Here is a 21,719-nt window from a genome sequence, read left to right as displayed (position 1 = left end):
AAAAGAATAGAAAAAGGGTAAATACGAAACATAAAAAACACTACTGTTGAATGGATAAAATTTAAAATGAACAGACCATCCCCCTTGTCCTTCAGACCACGTCAGATGCGCACACAGGAATACATGCAATTCCTAGATAAGTTCTGTAACACACACAAAGTGATGGGGGACCCCCAGGAGGAAGCAGATCACTTCATTGCTTCTGAGTAAGGGGATCAAGGCAGGTCTAGAGAGCAGGGTGCATCAGAAAGCATCCTTTAAAGATGTATATGATTAAATCATTTGGGGATGATTAGAAATATCAACTATAGGGCGCCTGGGTGGCTCAGTGGGTTAAGCCGCTGCCTTCGGCTCAGGTCATGATCTCAGGGTCCTGGGATCGAGTCCCGCGTCGGGCTCTCTGCTCAGCAGGGAGCCTGCTTCCTCCTCTCTCTCTCTGCCTGCCTCTCTGCCTACTTGTGATCTCTCTCTGTCAAATAAATAAATAAATCTTAAAAAAAAAAAAAAGAAATATCAACTATAGCAATGATCAAGGATAGTATGCTTAATTGTTTATGATAGATCAGCCATTTCACACAACAAATAAATACGTGTTCATCTACAGGTGGCCAGCAGAGGGAAGAGGGAGGGAGGACAAGAAGGGAGGAAAGAGAAAGTCATCTAGCAAAGCTGGTGAGCTAGACCATCTGGACTGTGAGGCTCAAGGTCAAGTCTGGCGGTGATGAGGATGGAAAATTAAATAGGGAAATAGTTTCCAACCCTAGGGCACAGTATCACAGCCTACAACTACATGTCTAACAAATACTTGTTGCTCGTGTCATCATTATTAAAGACTGTGTATGGCTATTTCGTTTTTAAATAGACTACAAGCCCATTGCTTGTAGAACATATCACAGATTAATCCTCTAGAACATATCACATCCATTTATTATTGCTACTGATTAAATATAGCCATGTTGTGGCAAATTTTGCCTTTCCCCAGAAGTATAATTCTCACATAGTATACATGAAAATGAAAACTGAATGCATTCTCTCTAGATAGAGTACAGCCAGCTTTGAAAGCAGCAACTCACCATGGACCTTGGGCAAGGTGTCTTTCTTTGTAAACACAGAGGACTGGGCCAGGCGATTTCCCAGGCCCTTTCCAGTTCTAACTCGTTTATAAGCTGCACATGCAGATAGTCAAGGTGAATTACTTGACCAATCATGCTTGTATCTCAATGAATTTCATAGATCACACACTCTTAGGAATTTTAGCAATAATCCCTGTGATGATTAACATTTATCACTTTTAGGGAATTCACCTGCAGAGTACACCAACCAAGAATGTAGCAGAGCCCACAAATTTGTTCCAAGTCATTCTCCAGAAAAATCCCCCTTCCTCTAATAGATACATGTCTAATATCTTCTGAAAAATAAACTCAGTAGCTCTCTTTGAAACTTGGAAAATCCTTCTTCCACAATAATAGGAAAATGGACTCTTGAAATACATGGAGACAATCCTGTGGATGATGAAATTATTTTCTTTGGAGCAATGGACTGTGGGACCTGTGGTGTTGCTTGCTGGGTCTGTGCTCCGCTGACCATCGGGACCCACCTGCTGAGGCCTCCTCCTCACTCTCCTCTCCAGATTCAAACTCTTCATCTACTGCGTGGAACAGTGGTTTGGGCCGTAGTGCCTCCCTTCTGCCTGTGCCAACATGCTCTTCTTGGCTTGTGTTTCTTGGATACCCAAAGTGCCATGGCTTCCCTCCTCTGGGAAAACTCCTCATTGGGATTATCTCTTGTGTCAGCCATCTTTCTTGAAGTGTCCCTGCATGTGGTTTGAACATGATGGATGGGAGCTCTGAATCGCTGCTATCATCACCTAGGAAAATATGACAAGAGGAGGAAAGAATACGACTGAAGGTCAGAGAGGATGCCGTATCGGGGTGGCAAGAACTCAGAGTGAAACAGAGTCCTTGAGGTTCCAGTTTTCACAGTCACGGGTTTCACTTTCCCTGCCCCAGTGAAGGCATAGAATAGAAGCATATGTGCTGGGTTATAAACAGAAATGCACTGAAACCTGTGTATCAGGCTCCTTCAGGTAAGTAAGGGAGTGTTTTTTGTTTTGTTTTGTTTTTTTTACAAATCAGATCAACTGGCCATAGGCATTAGGCCATAAGGCACAAAGATGCTTTGTGTTGTCAGAGACCAATGTTTAACTGAAGGTTCCGTGGTAACTGTGATAGGAACATGGTTGGTTTGGATTTTTTGTTGTTGTTTGTTTTTGTTTTTTCAGATTTTATTTATTTATTTGAGAGAGAACATGAGCAGTAGGGGTGGGGAACGCAGAGGGAGAGTGACAAGCAGACTCCCTGCTGAGCAGGAAGCCTGATCCCAGGGATCTGGGATCATGACCTGAGTGGAAGGCAGACACTTAACTGACTGAGCCACCCAGGTGCCCCGGTCGGTTTGCTTTTGAATCCATTGTTACCAGAAAGCATTAAATCTGAGTTTCATCCCTTTGACCTTGAAAGAGCCAGTCTTGGAAAAATGGGTGGGAGAGAGCCACCGCAGATAGCCATGTGTGGCAAAGCCACAGTGACTAGATGTCCTCCCTTCAAAGGAAGTCAGAGGTGAACAGATTACCGCTGGCACATGACAGCCCATGATAATAGTGGACATGTCCTTGCATGGAGAACTTGCTATGCACCCATCACTGTGCTAACTGTTTTATATCTACAATGCCATTTAACCCTTATGACAAGCCTTGGAGATGAGTATAGTTAGCATCCCCATTTCACAGGTAAAGAGGCTGAGGTTTCAAGAGGTTAAGTGACTTCCAGTATCACACAGTGAAGATGGGTCTGCATTTTAGCAGAATCTGTCCAGATGCACATCTGCTCTCTGCCACACTGAGCCTCACTCCCTGATACGTGCCATGTGCAGGTCAGAGGCTATGCCAAGGGCAGAAGGAAACCACTGGGTATCTACGTAACATCCCCTCTCGAATGACCTTCCAAAGACCTCATCCATGCCTAGGACATTGTGTTTTCCCTACTTACTGTGCACTCATCTTCAAGGGAATATCTTTCGCAAATCTCATCTATTCTCATTTCCTTAAGTTTTAACCTTATAAATTTATTTTCCCTTTAAATAGTCTCCTGAGATTTTAAGCATTTTAAGAACTTCATATTTAAATCTGAAAGCAGAGTTTTCTCCCACTCTTTATTCCCTCTTAAAAAAAAGCACAAAAAAAAAAAAAAAAAAAAAAACCACAAAGCAAAATAAAACCCCAAAGCTAGAACAGATATGCACACAGGTATACAAAAGACAAAATGTGCTGAGCCATCAGAAAAATTTAAAATAACCTGTTCATTAATGTTTTCCTAATGTGATTGAATTATCCTCAGAACGTAGCCTGGAAGTTGAGGGGAGTGGGGACAGGAATCAATTGTTTGAATTTAAAAAAATTAGTTCAGAATATTTGTCCATTTTTTTTTTCATTACCTCCCTTTAATTTGTGCTCCATGACCTGGCCTGGAACAAAAGTTCCTCTTGATCCTTTGGTACTTGGAATATTACCTAAGAAAACAATGGCCTGGATGCTTCTGCCCCAAGAGCAGTCTTTTGTCCCTCCTCTCTTCCCCCTCCTGGTTTCCTACCCCTCCTTCTAAGTGTATGTTCAGCATCAGCACATAGATTATAGTTGATGTTTCCAGACCACCTCTGCTTATTAGAAAATAGGTTCCAAACCCTAGGAAGAGGCTTGAACAGACAACTTACAAGGTTCCACGCAACTTAAGTCAGTAGATGTGTCCAAAAGGGGAGAAAGAAGCCAGGGGAAAGGGGAAGAGGAAGGAGGAATATTTGGGGCTGGGCTTTGTCCCAATTGCAAAACCTCCTGCCTGCAACACTCAGGCTGGCAGTTCCAGGGAGAGATCAATAGAGAACTTGCAGCAGATTCTGAACATCTATTCTTCTATCCTCCACTTTAACTTCTGGACATTGGCACCCAGGGGCAGGGTGAAGGAGAAACAGGAAGTGCTTCTGCATAGGGCAAAGCAGAGCCTGACACTCAGGGGGTGACCATGGATTATCTCATACAAAATTTGCTGTTTAGAGACCTAGACCTTGGGTGCAACCCTCCCTGCTCCCTTTCCTCATGGTATTATTTTAATTCTGGTAAAACATACCATTTTAACCTTTTTTTCCCCATTGTCACCATTTTATTGTATAATCTTGTGGGATTAAGTACATTTACACTGCTGTGTGCCCATCTCCAGAACTCTCTCATTTTCCCCAATCCACATGGATTGTCAGCTATCTCAGAGCAGGAGAGGTCAGTGTCCAGGAAGGAGTTCTGTACGGATAGCACCAAGTGAGCCTTGGCTTTTTACAGAAGAGCCTTGGAAAAGTATGTGGAGCCCCCACACATCTAGACTAAGGTATATTCCAATACTGGAGAGCAAGGGTACAGTGAGAAAGGAGAATGTTCCCCAAGTCATAGCCTGGCTACCCAGAGACTGTTGGCTGGATGCTGTCTATCCCTCCATAATCTCCCCTAGAAGCTCTCTGGCCACTCCTTGTTTTGTCCTGGTGCAGAAAGACTTCAAGTTTGGAGAGAATGTGAATTCAAATAATTGTGCCCAGAGACACACTGAGAATTATTTCAGTCTAACTCTGATTATTATAATGCTTTAAAATTTATTAAGGATAGCTGATAAATTAAGTCCCACTTGGAAAGAATATATGCACCTCTATGTTCACTGCAACATTATTTACAACAGCCAAACTATGGAAGCGGCTCATGTGCCCATTGATTGATGAATGGATAAAGAAGATGTGGTATATACATACAGTGGAATATTATTTAGCCTTCAAAAAGAATGAAATCTTGTTATTTGCAATGACATGAAAGAACCCAGAGAGTATTACGCTAAGAGAAATAAGTCAGTCAGAGAAAAACAAATACTATATGATTTCACTCACATGTGGAATTTAAGAATCAAAACAAATGATCAAAGGGAAAAAAGAGAGAGAGGTAAACTGAGAAACGGACTCTTAGCTATAGAGAGCAAACATAGTTACCAGAAGAGAGGTGGGTGGGAGATGGGTGAAATAGATAAAGGGGTTAAGAGTACAGTTATCTTGATGAGCACTGAGTAAGGGACAAAATTGTTGCATCACTATATCATACACTTGAAACTAATATAACATGGTATCTTAACTATACTGGAATTAAAATTAAATACTTGAAAAAATTTAAAAATAGGTCTCACTTATTACTTTCCCATCTCAGATTTCTAGGTTAACCACGATTTTTGCTCATCTAATAAAAATTTTGAGCCAATTGTGCACAGTTGAAGGAAAAATACTGCATTGGAGATTGAAGATTTCATTTCATTCCCAGAATTCATGTTCAAGTGGCAATTCTGAAGTGTCTTTCTTTGCAAGAACACCTCTAGCTACCCACATCAAGTCTTTTTTGATGTTACTCAGTAGTACTAATTATAATGGGTAATATTTCTTTCTCATTTACTTGATTCTAGGCACTGTTCTGGGAGATTTGTATGTGTTGACTGGCTTCATCTCAGGACAACACTGGTCTATGTAGGAGGAATCAATATTCTCCTCTTTACAGAGAGAACGAAGAAGTAGGCTTTTGTGTTTTCTTCATATAAGTCCTTAGTATATTATTATTTTTATGGAAAATATGAGTGAGATGCCTTTTAGGACATCTGTTCAAAGAACAGGATCCTTTGACCTATTCATCTATTCATCTGGTGAATAATGTAGACACATTTCCAAATGTTAAACAACCCCTACTTCTGGAATAAATCCCACTTTGTAAGGTATAGTATTTCTTTAACATTCTACTGTATCTTGTTAATAATGCTTTATTGAGGAATTCACATTTTGCTCAAGTGAGATTGCTATGTGGTGGTCTCCTGCTACAGGAGCATGTGACATTGATGTTCATCACAAGAAATGACCATGAGAATTTCATGTTTTCTATGCATTCAAACAATATAAATTGCACCAGATTATTTGTACCAGGAAGATTGTTAGAAATTAATTTACTGTACACCCTACAATGGTGCTCTTTTGTTTTGTTTACTTTTGTTTGCGGACTAGCTCTTTTATAACATAAAATGGCACTGCTTTCCAGAAGGTGCTCTGGGAATAGATGTCTAGATCAATGAAACAGAACTGAAGAGCCCAGAACTCTCTTAGGATAAGTGACTTTAGCACAGCAAAGGTGGCATCTCATCTTAGAGGAAAAGATGGGGTTGGGGCAGGTACACAGCCATTGGAAAACAATTTGAAGGGTGTCTCTGTCTTAATCTACACAAAGATATATCTCAAATGCTCGAAACTTAAATGGAATTGTTAAACTATTAAAGTTTAAAAACATTGGGTAAATCATTTTTTAATTTTTCTGTGGAAGATGGAGCAGATCTGATTGGTTGGAATAAAATTTTCTGAATGGTGAATATATCTAAAAAATAACAGATAAATGTGAAACTGGAAGATAAACCATGGGCAACAAACATGAGACAATAGATGATATCCTTGTTAAACAGTGTTCTTCCAATTTATTTTAACAAAACAAACAATGGAAAAGAAAAAAAGAAATTGCCAGAGGCAGAAACAGAAACTTCCCAAGAAGAAATACCATTGCTTCCAAAAATATGAAAAGATTTGACCTTACTAAAAATGAAACAGGCTCAGATAAAAATTAATATAGTATATAAATTTTATCCTATCTCATCATAGTTTACTCAGAAGTCTGAGTGATGGTGAAATGATTGGCAATGACCTTTCTCATAGACTGTTGGTATAAGGGCAAATTTAAATACGTGCAATTTTTGACCCCCAAATTTTGCTTCTAAGAAAATATACTAAGGCAATAATTGGTTATTTGTGCAAAAAAAAATCACAAGTGATTTGAAGAGCTATTATATATCATTTCTCATATTACATATAAAAACAAAATACCTTAATAGTTATTAATATGGATTTGGCTGACTAGGCTAGGATTATTTTATATAATTGACTGTTATTTACTCATAAAAATGATTATTTAGTTCATATCAATTGAATGGAAATATGTCTATAGTAGATGGTTGAGTATACTAGACAATTTATAAAAATTCCAAAGCAGTAAGACACAATGATTTTGTGGATAATATGATACTGTGTGTTTTTTTCTTTCTTTCTTTTATCAGGTACAGATAGGGTAGAGATCAGGATGGGCAGACAGAATTATAGAAGAATGCTTACCATAATGTTCTATAGTGATTATATCCTGCTCTTGGGGTTTCAAGTGCTTTTAACTTTCTTATTTTATGCTTTTTCCTACTGATTGATTTTTATTTTATATCAAGCATGTTTTTAAATCAGAAGAAAATAAAGTTTCATTTTGAAGAATAATTATATTCACTCTTCAAAGACTGAATTCTAAAATCTGATACATTTAGCTTATTTGAATTCGAATCGATTTTTAAGTCTTAAAAATTTGGAAAAATTTAAATAGATAATATGGCATATTATATATTATATATCATCTTTTGTTCATAGAGAATCATTTTACGTCTAAGGCCATACCACCCTGAACGCGCCCGATCTCGTCTGATCTCGAAAGCTAAGCAGGGTCGGGCCTGGTTAGTACTTGGATGGGAGAATCATTTTACATATACAATAATAATGGCCTTTATTAGAATAATAGACAGCTTCAAAAATTCTAAGAATTCTACTTAAAAATTAGACATTAAAGGGAAATGGTTAATCTGTAAATTTGATGAAATTATTTTAGTAAGACTTAACCAAATTTGGAGAATTCTGCTAATTCCTAAATATTTCAAATATTTAATTTGAGTTAAAATTTTTCAAATATTTCCAAAGAGTGCCCATTTTACATTGGCAAATTATCCCCCCTGGGCTATATCCATCCTGTTGCCTTTTCATATGGCCTGTGAACAAAGAATAGTTTCTACCTTTTTAAGGGGCTGAAAAAAAAGTTAAAAGAAGAATATTTTATGACAGGTAAAAATGAGATAAAATTCAAATTTCAATGTCTGTAAACCAAGCACAAGGAAAAGAACAGCCAGGCAGACAGGTTACCTGTGAAATCAGCAACATTCGGGTCTCTTCTTATTGGCTCAGGGTGGCCATAGGGAAAGGACAAGTAGCGGATGTTTTTAGTACCAGCCTGTGGGTAAGAAGCAGAAAGGAAAAGCATAGGTGAGTCTGCCATTCAGATTATCCCATGGGAAACAGTGGGAGCCACAGGCCCACACTGGGCATCTCATGTAAGTTACAGGCTTGCCTGTATTCCTGTTTCTCTGGTTTAAAGACAGCAGAATGCCTCAGTCTCCAATATGTGTTTCCTTTCCCTCCCATGAGGGAACCCCTTGGATGATTTTATTTTGGAAAACATTTGTTTTTTATTAAGGGAAACAAAATTATGGGTTATTGGGCTGTATTTTTATAGGAAGAAATAGAGATCTACGAAGATCTTTGTATGAAGATCTATGTATTCTACTCATTGGATTAATTATGATTAAGTGGGATAAGCCAATTAGCCTTTTTGTACTGGAGTTCCACTGTCTGGAGAAAGGGGATAAAATGCCTTTGTTTCACTGTTCATGGAAAGAGTCTGAGGATAAAGTAATACATCGTATTCTTTGCAAATAAGATATCACTAGGAAGTTTACAGGTACCTTTTAATGTTAGCTCGTCAGATGTGTGCTTAAGGTAAGCATTCCTACAGGATCACAGGTTGAATACTTTGTTTGATTTTATTTTGAAAATGATGAAGTGTGAAACTAAAATGTTTGAACAAGGCCACTTAACCCTCTGTTCAGGCAGTTAGTGCTATTATTACTATCCTCCTATTATCACTACATTTGAGCCATGGAGACTAGGGTAGAAATTAGAATCTATCCAGACGTAACCTTTGTCGGGAAGTTCCAGTGAATTTGTTTGATGTGGCCTCAAATAGCATAGTTCAGATGCACCGTGGTAATATGAAGACAAGCCCAAGAGTCTGGGTAAGAACTGATCCTTCCCTAGATCTTTCTGGGAGAGAAGGAAGCCTCCTAGACCCCAGAGCCCCAGTCCATGGAGGCTCCCCTATGGTCTGATACAGCCCCCAGGTGTGTCCACGGACCCCACCTTACCGGCTTTCCCCATGGCAGGCTGTGGCCTTTCCTCATGCTCTCCCTTAAGGTATTCTGGCGGCGGATCAGAATCTCTTTAGCCTGTTTCTCGCTCGTTTGGGGTTTGAGGTTGTATTTGTTGTAGGACAGGGTCTGTGGAAGGAACAGAATGTCAAATACGTCAGGACATTTCCAAACCACCATGGCTTTTGGAGCCCATGGAAATATCACAAACTAAGAGAAAGAAGACATCGAAGAGGCCACCCGAGCATTTGCCTCAATTACAGGGGAGCAAGCGGTGGCCCCTGAGAAGAAAGGCCTGTGACTGAGGCCACCCTATCAGGAGAGAGTTGTGGTTTGGAGCCTATGCCTTCCAGCCCACACAACCCTGCTGTCCCCCTGTACTGTCTCCTTTGTATCTTTGCAGTGAGATACCCGTGGACTTCAACTGCCCCATACCCACCCATTTTCCCCGGTCGTGTTTTTTATGCCTGGACAGTTCTTACTGAATGTTTGGATCCAATGGATGAGGAAAATGTCAAAACTGCTTTGGGAATTTCATTAAGGTTGCTATTTTTACATTTTTCTGGTTAAAGACACATAAAAAAAAAAAATCAACCAATTACCATCACTGTTTAAAAAGGAAGAGGTTTTTTCCCAACCAAAATGAAGGAAAGATATAATTACCGATTAAAGAGTAGTCCTTCAAACTGAAACAATTATCATTATAAAAAATTTCTTCCTGGGCACCTGGGTGGCTCAGTGCGTTAAGCCGCTGCCTTCGGCTCAGGTCATGATCTCAGAGTCCTGGGATCAAGTCCCGCATCGGGCTCTCTGCTCAGCAGGGAGCCTGCTTCCCTCTCTCTCTGCCTGCCTCTCTATCTACTTGTGATCTCTCTCTGTCAAATAAATAAAATCTTAAAAAAAAAAAGTTCTTCCTTATTCTCACCAGGCCAGCAATAACCTGTCTTAAACCACAGACCAACACTGGTCTTCAAATGTTTACAAAGTACTTAAACTGGAATCTCTTCTCTCTGTACCTTTCACTGTGCAACAGTGACTATACCAGTCTCACTGGAATACAGGTAACAGACTCAAACTACAGGTCCTTGTGCTCCTGGTTAATGAAAATTGTGATAAGGATTTCCAATTAGCAGAAGGGCAATTGTTCTGTGTATCAGGTGCCACAGTAAGCACAGGATTTTTAAAAAATGGATAATTTTGAAGAGCGGTCTTCATAAGGCTCATGGTCTATTTGGGGAATCAAACAAGCATATACTGTTATGTGCTATGTTATGTGTTATGATATTGGGTCTGCAGGGATTTATAGAGTACAGGCAAAGGGCACTGATCCAGTCCTGGGTAGGAAAGCTGCATTGCCCGGACTGACTCTTGAAAGATGAGTAGATGTTCCCTTCAGGAAGACTGAACACATGAGATAAGACATAGCTCTGAAAAAAATGTGATGGGAAAGAGGAGGACCTACTGGAGCAGAGCTGTGAATCTGTTTACCACAGGAAAATTTAGTACTTAATTCAAAGCATGGTGATAAATGAGACAGAGGTATGGGGCGGGGGTGGCGGAGCACCTAGGGACAACCTGCCAAGAGATGAGATTCCATCGTCCAGGTTAAGGGTTCCCTAAGTGGGGAGTACATACTCTAGGAGATACTATAAGATGATCTCCAGTGTAAGGAAAGAATACTAACACTTGTGTTTCCATTCATCTTCATAAAAATATGAAAGAAATTAAGTTTCTCTGTACTTACTATGTAGATTTATAATAGACCCTTCCCTGGTCAATATAGGGGATGGTCTAGTTTCCTCCCAGAACAGAAGAGGATGTTTGTAACAAGGAGGAGTTGACTAAGAGTAGGAAGTCAACCTCACTGGTTCACTAGTTTTCAGTTTATTGCTTGTCTTTTTGTGTCTATACAGCCAGTGAAGTAGATTTGTGGCTTTCATTATCTGTTAGGTAACTAAGCCTCGTAAAACAGACAATTGTCTAAAAGGAGTTCCATATAGAAGGCAGAGGTTGGAGGCCAGGGGAAGGATGAAGAATTTGCAAAGCTAACTTTCACCATCTCCTGATAGGAGATCTTTACAAGCCACTCTTGACAAATTAACCAATCTGATAAAAACCTGGCAAAAAATTAAATTTTTGAAATATGTTTGAAATAGGGACTCTTATCCACCATCACTAATGATGAACCTCAACTTCAGTGCACTCACTGTATAGACAGAGATATTAAGGAATGACACATGATACTATCACAGAAACATTTTAAAACCGAGTATTAGAATCCCAAGACAAACTTTTATAATTTTTATCAACGTTAAATTCATGCAAAAGTAAAGTCAGTGTGTGTGTATGTTTATAATCACACACTTATATATGAGTGTCTGTGTGTGTGTATATATATGTGTGTGTGTGTGTGTGTGTGTGTGTGTGTGTATGCTTATTACTGGTAGGAATTTCCTATACCTTGACTTGAAGCCTGTACTTTGAGGAACATGTGGACATTTTTTGTTCTATTTAACCTGATATCACATCACCCATGTGCTTATCCTTGCTTGTCTGCAGGGAGCATAGTAGGTCCTATGCACATAACGTATACGCAACTTCCTTCACTCTGTTTCATTTAGTCCAGCTCTTTAATGAAGGAGCTGGTGATTGATGAAAGACTGTATTTCCCCCTAGAACTTGAGTTCTATGGGAAAAGGCTATAGATGTGTATTAAATATTGACTGAAGAGAATTGAAGTTGAATAAATTGTTTTCCTTCTTTGAAAGTGTGTGAGAATTCTGAGTGTGACCTGATCATTTAGGCCACCCCAGGGGACTGCCCATCAACCTCTGACTTATCCTTAGAGTCTGAGGTGAGGTCAGTTTCTTCCCTTGAACGGAAGTGTTTCTCCATCTCCATTCTCAGGGCATTGCAGAGAGCTTCTGTATCCCAGAGGCCTTCCCAATGGGAACTTCCAGAGGCTAGTTCTTAACTTGTCCAGCAGTGACAATCTGATACTGGACGTGCTGAGGGGAGTGACTTCAAACAGGAATGGCCAGAGCCCTCCCAGGTGCGATGGACCAGCTCAGTTCCAGATCAACTATGAATCAGGATCCCCAGAGTCAAACCCTGCATTCAGCCCACCCTTGCCCTGAAGTGACTCCTGACTCCCAGGATGGCCTCTTCTGAGATGAGACCATGAGAAATGCCCCAGCCATCAGCCCCACACTGTGTGAGGTCCAGTGACCTACCACCCAGGCTAGATATAACAGATGTCACCTTTTGTGACAATCCTCAAAACTGTAGATCACCCACTAGAAACCAAGGAGACACGTGACCTGCATTGCATCTCTAGAGCAGTTTTTCTTTCAAGAGGGCTAGAGTCACATGACCTATATAAAAGATGGGGTAAGAAAGGAGATAGGAAGGGAAGGACTGATAAGGCTCACTCTGTCAAAGTAACAAAAGTGGAGGCAAAAGCCAAATTAGGGGCTTGAAACTCCCTTTTGTTTATTATTTATGTTCTCCCTGTGTGACCTTCTCTGACCTATCTGCTTATTTGGGGGCAGTAAGAAGGGAAGATGCTATATTGCTTAGATGGGAGAAACCTGGAGGACAGACTAAATAGGTATACTTATGAAAGAAGACATTTGGCTGTCTGGGAATCTTCATGAAAGAAAAGAAAGAGAGAATGGTTAGTTAACTTCATTTTAGCTGGGTTGGAGTCCCAGGAACTCGCTCTCCATTTCTGGACCTTTCCTTAAATTCAACCTTTGTCCACGTGGGGAAAAGGCTAGTTTCACCCTGTCTTTGAGCTTGGCCCCCAAGAAACCAGCTGACATTCTTCAAACCAGGAAGCTCTTAAGAATTTATCTAACTATTTATCAGAATGTGATAGTCTTACTGAAACAGTTTTACTTGGAATGATTTGAAAGCTCTTAAATTTACTCTAAGCTTGCTATGATTGATGCTGACCTATATTCCTTCAGCAGGTGCAGAGTCTTTCGCTGACACATTCCCCTTAATCACTGACCTTTCCAAAACAGAAAGCGAGAGAACATTCACTTTACTGGATCACATAAGGCTGGAGTCATGGAAAGAGCACTGGGTAGACAGTTGGAAGACCTGGTTCTTAACTTGGATTTTTCTTGTGTGACCTTCAACAAGTCAGATAAACAACTCGCCTAACCTCAGCATCTTCTCCTTGAAACTAGGGGGCTTTAACCTGATGAAATTTTTTGGCCCCACTCAAGACTCTGATCTATAACATAGTCACAAAAACCAAGGCTCCCAAATGAATTTACTTGTAGCCATACTTAGCCAATTAGCATGTTCAATAGAATCCTCAAACTGGAAAAAACAAACAAACAAACAAACAAACAAAACCACCTCATAATTAGATTTTGCAAGTTTAAATGTCATTTGACTGCATCAAAATTTCAGAAGGACTCACCCACTGCCCCAGGAATGTTCTTACTATATACTTTCCACCAGTTCCCAAGTGGTAGTATAGACTCCATACACTTTCCCCAAATTAAAATATAATATACTTAATACATCCCCTCTAATGTAGGCTCCTCTAATATAGGCCAGCATTTCAATAACCATCTCAACCTTCTAAGCTCTTTTACAGTCAAACAGATTGAGCATATCATTGGCGTCCTGGTGCCCTCTTTCTTTGTGGTGTGGTGAATGAGCTCCACCACTTGTTGTTCATCTCTGTTGGTCTGGAAAGTACCAGGCTGCAGGGCTAGGGCAGCCTGACCCCTAGGGCTAGCAATTGGATCTGCATTCCTTTTTACAACACATGTGCCTTTTTTTTTTTTTTTTTTTTTTTTTTTTTTTAAGCAGAAAAGTAACAATTAACTTTCTGTTCTCCAAATCCGGCAGAAAGAAATGGTTTAGCCAGAAGGTTGCTTTAGAGGAGATAATGTGAACAAGAAAGGATTCCTGAAGGACTGGTTCCAAGGCCAAGCAAATGAGACAAGTCAGATGGCTTATACACACCCTTTGTCGAACTTGGTACATGTTGTGTGTCAGAATGTCCCTCATGGACTCCACGTCTTCCGGGGAAAGCCTTTTAGTTCTGTGTATCCTCTGGGCCCTGGAAACATCAATGGAGGGAAGCCAAGCATTATTCTTACATCCTGGCAAGAGCGCCACAAAAGTGTCAATATATATATATATGGGAGTTCTAAGTTCCAGAACCCATATTTTAACACAATGTTTTCTACCGTTTTAGTTAGTAAGTTTAGTAAGACACAATACATGTGTCTTGACTTACCATTTTGAAAATATGGTTTCCTTGCCTAAAGCTTTTATGTGGGAACTAACTCATTTTTTAGAAATGAGTCGAAGGTAGTTACAAACCAGTTATTTTTTCCCTCCACATCTGTAATGAGCAGACACTCTGGTAAAATACAACAAAAATCAATTGCTACAAAATAAATGTTTAAAAAGATACTATAAATTTAGAACCAAATGTTTTACTGATAGATTCAATGGAAATAAGGGTATTCATCAAGACTGGCTTGTGGTTAGGTCTGCACTGATCTCATTGTAGACAGGTGACAAACGGCTCACAGACAACACCATCCACATGCCACATTTTGAATAACACTGATCTAAGGGACTACTAAAATTCTGTGAGTACATTTACCTTGGAATGGTCCCTTTAGGAATTTTATCGTTGGTTAAAGAATAATTGTAAGAAACTAGAATCATATTTTACAAGGATTATTTGGACTATTTCTATTCTGAAAGCCAGCCCAGCTCTGAGACACTGGGCACTCTGTGAGATTCTAGAAGCCACTGACTGCTCTCTGCCTCCGCATGACCAGCTCCCCAAGGCTTCCTTCACCATGAGCCCTCCCCGTCACCACCCCCTCAGTGTGCCCCCGAAAGGGTTTAAATATCAAGTCATGTCCAGGTTATCAGTCAATGCACAATTGTCTTCTGAGGGTTTCAAAATTATGACATTGCTATGTGCAGAATTCCCATGTGACAAATATATTTGATTTCAGTCATTTTAATCTAGTGGCAGAAATTTCTAGTAAACATTTCATTGTATGAATAATATATGTTCACTATAAAAAATAAGAACAAAAAAGAGAGAACTAAAGAAAATTAAATACATCTTTTAATACTCTCCTCTCCCTTAATATCTTGGTATAAAACCTCTCAGAATGTTGATTTTTTTTTCTTTCCTTGCTGGAGCTCTTCTTGGTGCATAAAGGCACAGAGATCCTACTATCTGCTTGCAAAAGGTCTTAAGATTTCTGATCACAGAAATCAGTAGTTATTGGTTTCAATACAGGCCACTTTTTTAAACATTAGTAGCAACATAGCAAGAACATCTTGTGAGTACTTTTTGTGCATCTGTAAGTACAATTGGTAAAATATTTTTAAGAAAAAATATTTATGAAAATACGTTTAAGAAAATATTTTTAAGAGCTAAGAACTCAGATACCAGGTATCACAGCATGCCAGAATTTATTTAGCAATCCTATCTGTAGACTGACTAATGCCCTTTCTATAAAATCCTTGAAATCAGAGTTTCCATATCTCAAAGCTGCAAATGTCAACACTATTGATATTCAGTTACCACCCTTGGTGATCTAAACATTATTATCAGGGCATTTCAACCTCACTATTGAAAAGTCCTTGAAGTAAAATTTATTCTGATTGAGATATACCTACACATTCCCACCATCTGAACACATTCCTTTATTATGATGAAAGCAATTTCTTGCTTAGCAGAAAAAAAGAACTAATCGAAAATTACATTTCCTATGTTCATAATGATACTCACAACCAAATAGGAAAGAAACCATAAGATAATAGCGAAGTTAAACTCAAGATGGCAGTAGGTCTCACTTGGCACCCTTCCCAGTTTATAATTGGCCACTATGGGAAAGATTAGACTTAATTAAGGTCCATTCAGGCTGTTGGCTAGACGTGTAACACAGGGATCCCAAAGGCATTATCTCACACTGACCCACACTGAGAAGCGACAGCTATGACATTATACAGAGGAATTATTAATTTAGGCAAGGTGATACCTGGAGTTTTCTACATGCCACTTCATTAGCAAAATCATCCCTGAGATGATCATATTGTGAGCACAGAGAGATATAATCCTTAGAAAAACCAAATATTAAATAATCTCTAGGTCAAAAAAATAAAATTATAAGCTGAGAGATGCTTGTCACTGGAGCATTCATTCAATATCCATAAAGGAAATTTCTGGCACCTTAAATAAAAGTAATTTCATGACTATTAAGATCAAACTGGGAAAATCTGAATCCAAATGTTTTTACATAAAAGGTTCACATTACTCTTAGCTTTTTTAAATCAGATGCTATAATAATGTAAAAAGACACTTCAGTTCGAAATATAGCAATATAAATATGAAATCTAGTAGATGTTCTATTTATGCCATGATATGAATTCCTAAAAGATCAAATATTATACCTTGATTCATTTGAAAGAACCCCCCTTTCTCTTGTGATAGTTTCACACATGAAATCCATAAGAAATGTATGTTAGGGTAAATGAAGAATGCATCCTCTGATAAACCAATGGGACTCAACTGCTCTTCTCTGTGTGTGGGTTCCTTGTGTCTTTTTAGAAAGGTCACGTAGACTACCAACATTTAGGATGAGTGAAGAGTGGTGTAGGAGAGATCCTGGCTCCTCATGATACAGTGTTTCTTTATGGAAATGAAAATGGCACCAGAATCTTCATTCTGGAGTCTTCGGCATAAGAAGCATAAATGTAAGCCTCTACCTGCCAATGTGTGATCAACTGAAAAATTCTTCAACTACAATAAAGTAATTTATGGATTTTTTTTTAATAAACGACATGTTAAAATTCTTTGGGAGCATTTAAGGATGAAGCTTTGAAGTTCTACAGTTGTAGTTTGTTATACCTATAACTTTAAACACACTTCAATATCTCTAATATTAATCAAATATTTTTAAGGGTTTGACACTTTTAATCATTTGAGCCTTTATTGTCTGGTATTTGTAAAAGCTTCCTACTCATTGGTGAAACGAGGTGCCTCTTGTTTAAAATAACAATCCAAGTACACACTCTATCTATTTCTTAGGGTTGTTTCGAAGGTCAAATAACATAATCCATGCAAGAAAGGGGGGGGCATTCCGTAGAAGAAAGGCCATCTGCTCTGTGCTATTGACAACTTCTGGTGACAGTGTTCTCCTGAGGTTCACAGAGTTTGGAAAGCTAACTCTCTCGTAGAACAATTGCTTAAACTTCTAAAGAAAAAAATATATGTGCATTTTGTTGTTATCATCTCATACAGAATAATAAAAAGCGATCTGAGTACACACTTCTTTTTCCTATTATTGTATGAAGGTTTGTTTTGAAGAAATTAGCTGCTTTGATCTTGGGAGAGGAATTCCTTTTTGCTTGATGTTGTACAGATTTCTGAGATCAAATGAATGCAATTTAAATACGATTAAACTTGTATAAAATATCAGGTAAAAGAATCTCCTCTCCTAACCCAGTTAACTTATGGGTTTGGGCTATTAGGGGGGTGGGGAAAAAGTCTCTAACCTCTTGGGCTCGCTTACTAATCTTGAATCAATATCCAAAAACTAATGAACTCAACAGAAAGGCTCCCTCCAGATAAAGCTGGCTTGGAAACTGCCTTGAGGTTACGGGCTGAGCTGGCTGCATATGACCAATGCAACGTAATACAGAGATTGCAAATATATTTTAGCACGGGACAGCCTGATTCTCATTTGAGATAAGTGCCCCTACATTCTCAGACCAACAGCTCACAGGACTACTAAGCAAATGGATTGAGGAAGTTCCTAATGGTTTAAGGTGCCCGAAGCTATCCAGACCTCCTGCAGGGCATTAAATCCCCTTTCCCTCTTCAGTGGGCAGGTCAAATGCCTGGGGACCAGAGGGTCACCTCTTTTCACTCTCATAGCTCCCTAGACTTTAGGATTATAAGTTTGTGAGACTTTTTTTTTTTTTTTTTTTTTTTTTTTTTTTTTAATTAATGCCATGACCCCACTAGGGTTTGAGCTCCATAAGGCCAGGGACTGTGTCAGCTTGAAGTCCCTGGCACATAACTGGTACCCAAGGAACAGGGTTGGGCCCAAGATGATACCAAAAAGCTCAGTTAAGTTAAATAGAATGCAAACACAATATTTTAGAAAACAAATGTCACTGTAAAAAAGAAAACAATCCACGATGAGTACAATATCAACATTTTAAATAAAGACAGGATTGACAATACTGAGGTTTATTCTGTGTTTTTTTCTTTTTTCTTCTGCCTTAGGCTCTAACATGGCTCCGCATGGCACTGCCAATAAATATTTGTTAGCACACTGCCATTTTGAGATCAGAAGTTTCCTTAAAGCAAGCCAGGCAACCCGGAGCACCAAAACAAACAAGCAAACCACAAAAACAGTCTCACTGAGAAATAAGGCAAAAAGCTCTGTTTACACTGAGATGCCCTCAGGGACCGGACTTAAGATTTTTCTCAGGCCTCGGAAGAAAGGCAAGGGTGTTTCTGATTCATTAGCAAGTAAGGGATGCAAGATCACACTCAGTCATTAGCGACCTTTTTACTGCGATCTGTTCTTGGCTCTTATCTCAACCTGCTTTTCAAACGTGAAGACTCAATTAGAGCTCATGATCAAGTGTCTACAGAAGAGGACCGGATGGCAGTGTTCCTTCTCCTATAGAAATTATGAGTAATTTTCCTCAATTCATAAACTCCTTTTTTAAAAAGATATCTTTTAATTTGTCAGAGAGAGAGTGCACATAAGCAGGGGGAGTGGCAGGGAAAGGGAGAAGCAGGCTTCCCACCAAGCAGGGAGCCTGATGTGGGGCTCTATCCCAGGCCTCTGGGATCATGACCTGAGTGGAAAGCAGACGCCTAACCAATTGAGTCACCCAGGCAACCCTCATAAACATCTTCATGAAAGAAACCTGGCCGTCCTTGAGTGGGCAGGGGGAGGGGGTTGGCAGGTAAATGTAACTAGCTCACCAACCACCACACCTCCTGTTACCACCCCTCGACCCCTAATCCCAGCTTGTGACAAAGGATGCTGATTGGGTCTCTCCTCCTCATATGAGACAGGAAGAGAAATAAACGACTTGCAGGAGAAATACATATTATTATTATTAGTGTACAATTAGCAAAAATCAAATGAACTGGGGTTAAAGGATAGAAATTAATCAAAAAGAGAAAGAAAAAGTCTTGTAAACCATGCCATCATTCTAGAAATTCACTTGCCCCTCCTTCCCAAGGTAAGGAGTCATACAGCTATAGCATGCAACTTTTGCTAGAAAGTAATGTTCAGAAACTAGGTGAGAGAGGCTGAGCATGGGCCAAAGTACAAATGGCCAATGACCTAATGGCCAAGACTTGGGTCATCCTTTTCCCATGATTCCTCCTTGAAATTTCTGCCTCTTCACTCCTCATATTATCTGTAATTGAAACGATGAGTTAGTGCCTCCTAGGAATTCTGATATGGAAAGTCCAGATCAAAGGACATATGGGACTTACGGGTGGGGTACGGAAAAGGCTGTGGAACTGAGGATCCCAGTTTCTACCATCTCGATAGCTTGTTTCATTTCCAGCTTCTTGTACAAGGAGACAATGCTGGACTTGGGCTGGTTCTTTCGGGTTAGGATTTTCCGTAAATATCTGTGATCAAACTTCTTAAACCTAAAAACAAAAAACAATGGTTTGGACACCTTTAATCTCTGTAAGTGTTACAGAAGTATGTATTTTTCCTAAAACAAACTATTACCTCACTTTGTTCTGAACACCAGGATAGTGATGAAAATTCAGTCTTTGAACACATTTTTTAAAAATAATGGGAATTTTATATTTTTATATTTTATTTTTATTATATATTTTTTTTAATAAAGAAAGAATAACCTAGTGGCCTGAATACATTGAAAATCAACTAGACAAAAGGGAGGGACAAGCTGCAATTAGGGCAGAAAGTATGCATAAGTGCGGAGCGGGGGAGGCCCAGCTCAGCTCAGCTCCAATTGTAAGAGAAGAAATGAGGGGTTGAGGCTTTTGAACAAATGTTCCATTCTAACAGCTCCCAACAGTGGCAGCTGCACTTACAGTAATACTGGCCTATTCAACCAGAACCCAATAAATTTAAATGGCCCAATAGTTACAGTAGTTTTGCCCATTATGCTGCAGATCATTTTGATTCCTGACAATGCAAGAGGGAGCAGTGGGGGGGAGAACCCACATATCCTGACAGTCTGAATGATGGGGAAGCTGAATAGGCTAGGCGCTGATGGCCGCTGACTATTGTAGCAAACCTCTGGCTGACCCATTAGACTGAGCTGCATGTCCGCATATGGCGTCTTTGGAGTCGGCTATTTGTTTGGAGTAGGAATTTTCAACACTTCCAATCATTTTACATTCAAAGAGTAATTTGTGTGCCCGCTTTATTTTCTGGAGGGGAAAGCAACTCCCTGGGCTGCTGCCTTCTTATCTGGTGATTGGTCTCCTGGTGTGTGAAGCAGATGGATCCTTTATAAGTCAAGTCTCCTCTGGGGTTAGCAGGCTGTGATTCCTCAGGACCCACGTTTGGCTCCTGCCAGACCTGTTCTTGCTCCAAGTGGGCTCACCCCTCAGCCTTCTTGTTTTCTGCCTTTCTTCAAGAGAGGCTGTTTGTTGCTCCTGCCTATTGGTCAATCCACTGCATTGCTCCCCACCCATAGGACCTCCCTGACTCTCTTCATACCGAGCTCACCTTGACCTTTACTGTTCAACACGGAGCGGGGGGGGTGCCCTATGTGCCACCTGGATTCTCCTGATGGGCCGCCAGGTCATTTCCTCTGTGCCCTCCATTACCTGATCCACACCTGCTTCCCTTTCAGCCTCCCTAAAGGTCTCTTCCAAATCTCTTCCTCCTCCTTACCTGTCCCAGAGGAATGAAGCTTCTCAGAGTCCTGTCCTCATTCAGCTTCCCCTCTTCACACCCTGGTATTATTTAACTGAACATTCCTCTATTAGTCTACACATTTCACCATGGTGGTGTTATCCCCCTAGACTCACTATCTGGAAATGTGAGAGTCACTCTTACTGTCTTTACTCACTGTCCTCTCCCTAAGCCCCTGGCCAGTCCCCATGCCTGCCTTCTGCTAGTTCCTCATCCCTATGATTCTGAAAACTCTGTGGCTCACTGAAAACAGAAGAGGTTCTAAATCCAGACCTAAATTCAATCAAGGTTCCGTTGTAGGTTAGTTGATCTCCTGGAGTTGGTTTCTTCAGCTTCAAAATGAGAAAAATAGGACTAACACAGGCGATTCAGGAGATCATGTAAGATACAATATATGAAACAGCTAGCATAGTACCTGGGGCTTATTTTGTATTTACAGGATGAAATTCTTACGTCCATGTGGATACCCCTTACACATCTCACACCCACAGTATCTCTCAAATTCAGCTTCCATATCGCTGTTGTTATTTGCCTTTCAAAAGTCAAGTATGATCGTACTACTCTCCCATTTGTTTACTTCTTTTTTCTTTTTTAAAAATGTGTCTTATTT

General features: G+C 39.8%; 1 protein-coding gene across 1 annotated transcript in view; it reads right to left on the bottom strand.

The window, feature by feature from the left end:
- Positions 1-1,517: 1,517 nt before the first annotated feature.
- Positions 1,518-21,719, bottom strand: part of SLC9A4 (solute carrier family 9 member A4) — a 62,279-nt gene continuing 42,077 nt past the window's right edge. The window contains exons 8-12 of the mRNA XM_059407861.1: positions 19,702-19,863; positions 14,160-14,256; positions 9,168-9,299; positions 8,110-8,197; positions 1,518-1,867 (exon numbers count right to left, since the gene is read on the bottom strand). Of these exons, the coding sequence (XP_059263844.1) occupies positions 1,518-1,867; positions 8,110-8,197; positions 9,168-9,299; positions 14,160-14,256; positions 19,702-19,863 (829 nt within the window). The remainder of the gene's footprint in view (positions 1,868-8,109; positions 8,198-9,167; positions 9,300-14,159; positions 14,257-19,701; positions 19,864-21,719) is intronic.

Source organism: Mustela nigripes, chromosome 7 (assembly GCF_022355385.1).
Source record: "Mustela nigripes isolate SB6536 chromosome 7, MUSNIG.SB6536, whole genome shotgun sequence".
Taxonomy (NCBI): Eukaryota; Metazoa; Chordata; class Mammalia; order Carnivora; family Mustelidae; genus Mustela; species Mustela nigripes.
This window is presented reverse-complemented; position numbering and strand designations above follow the sequence as displayed.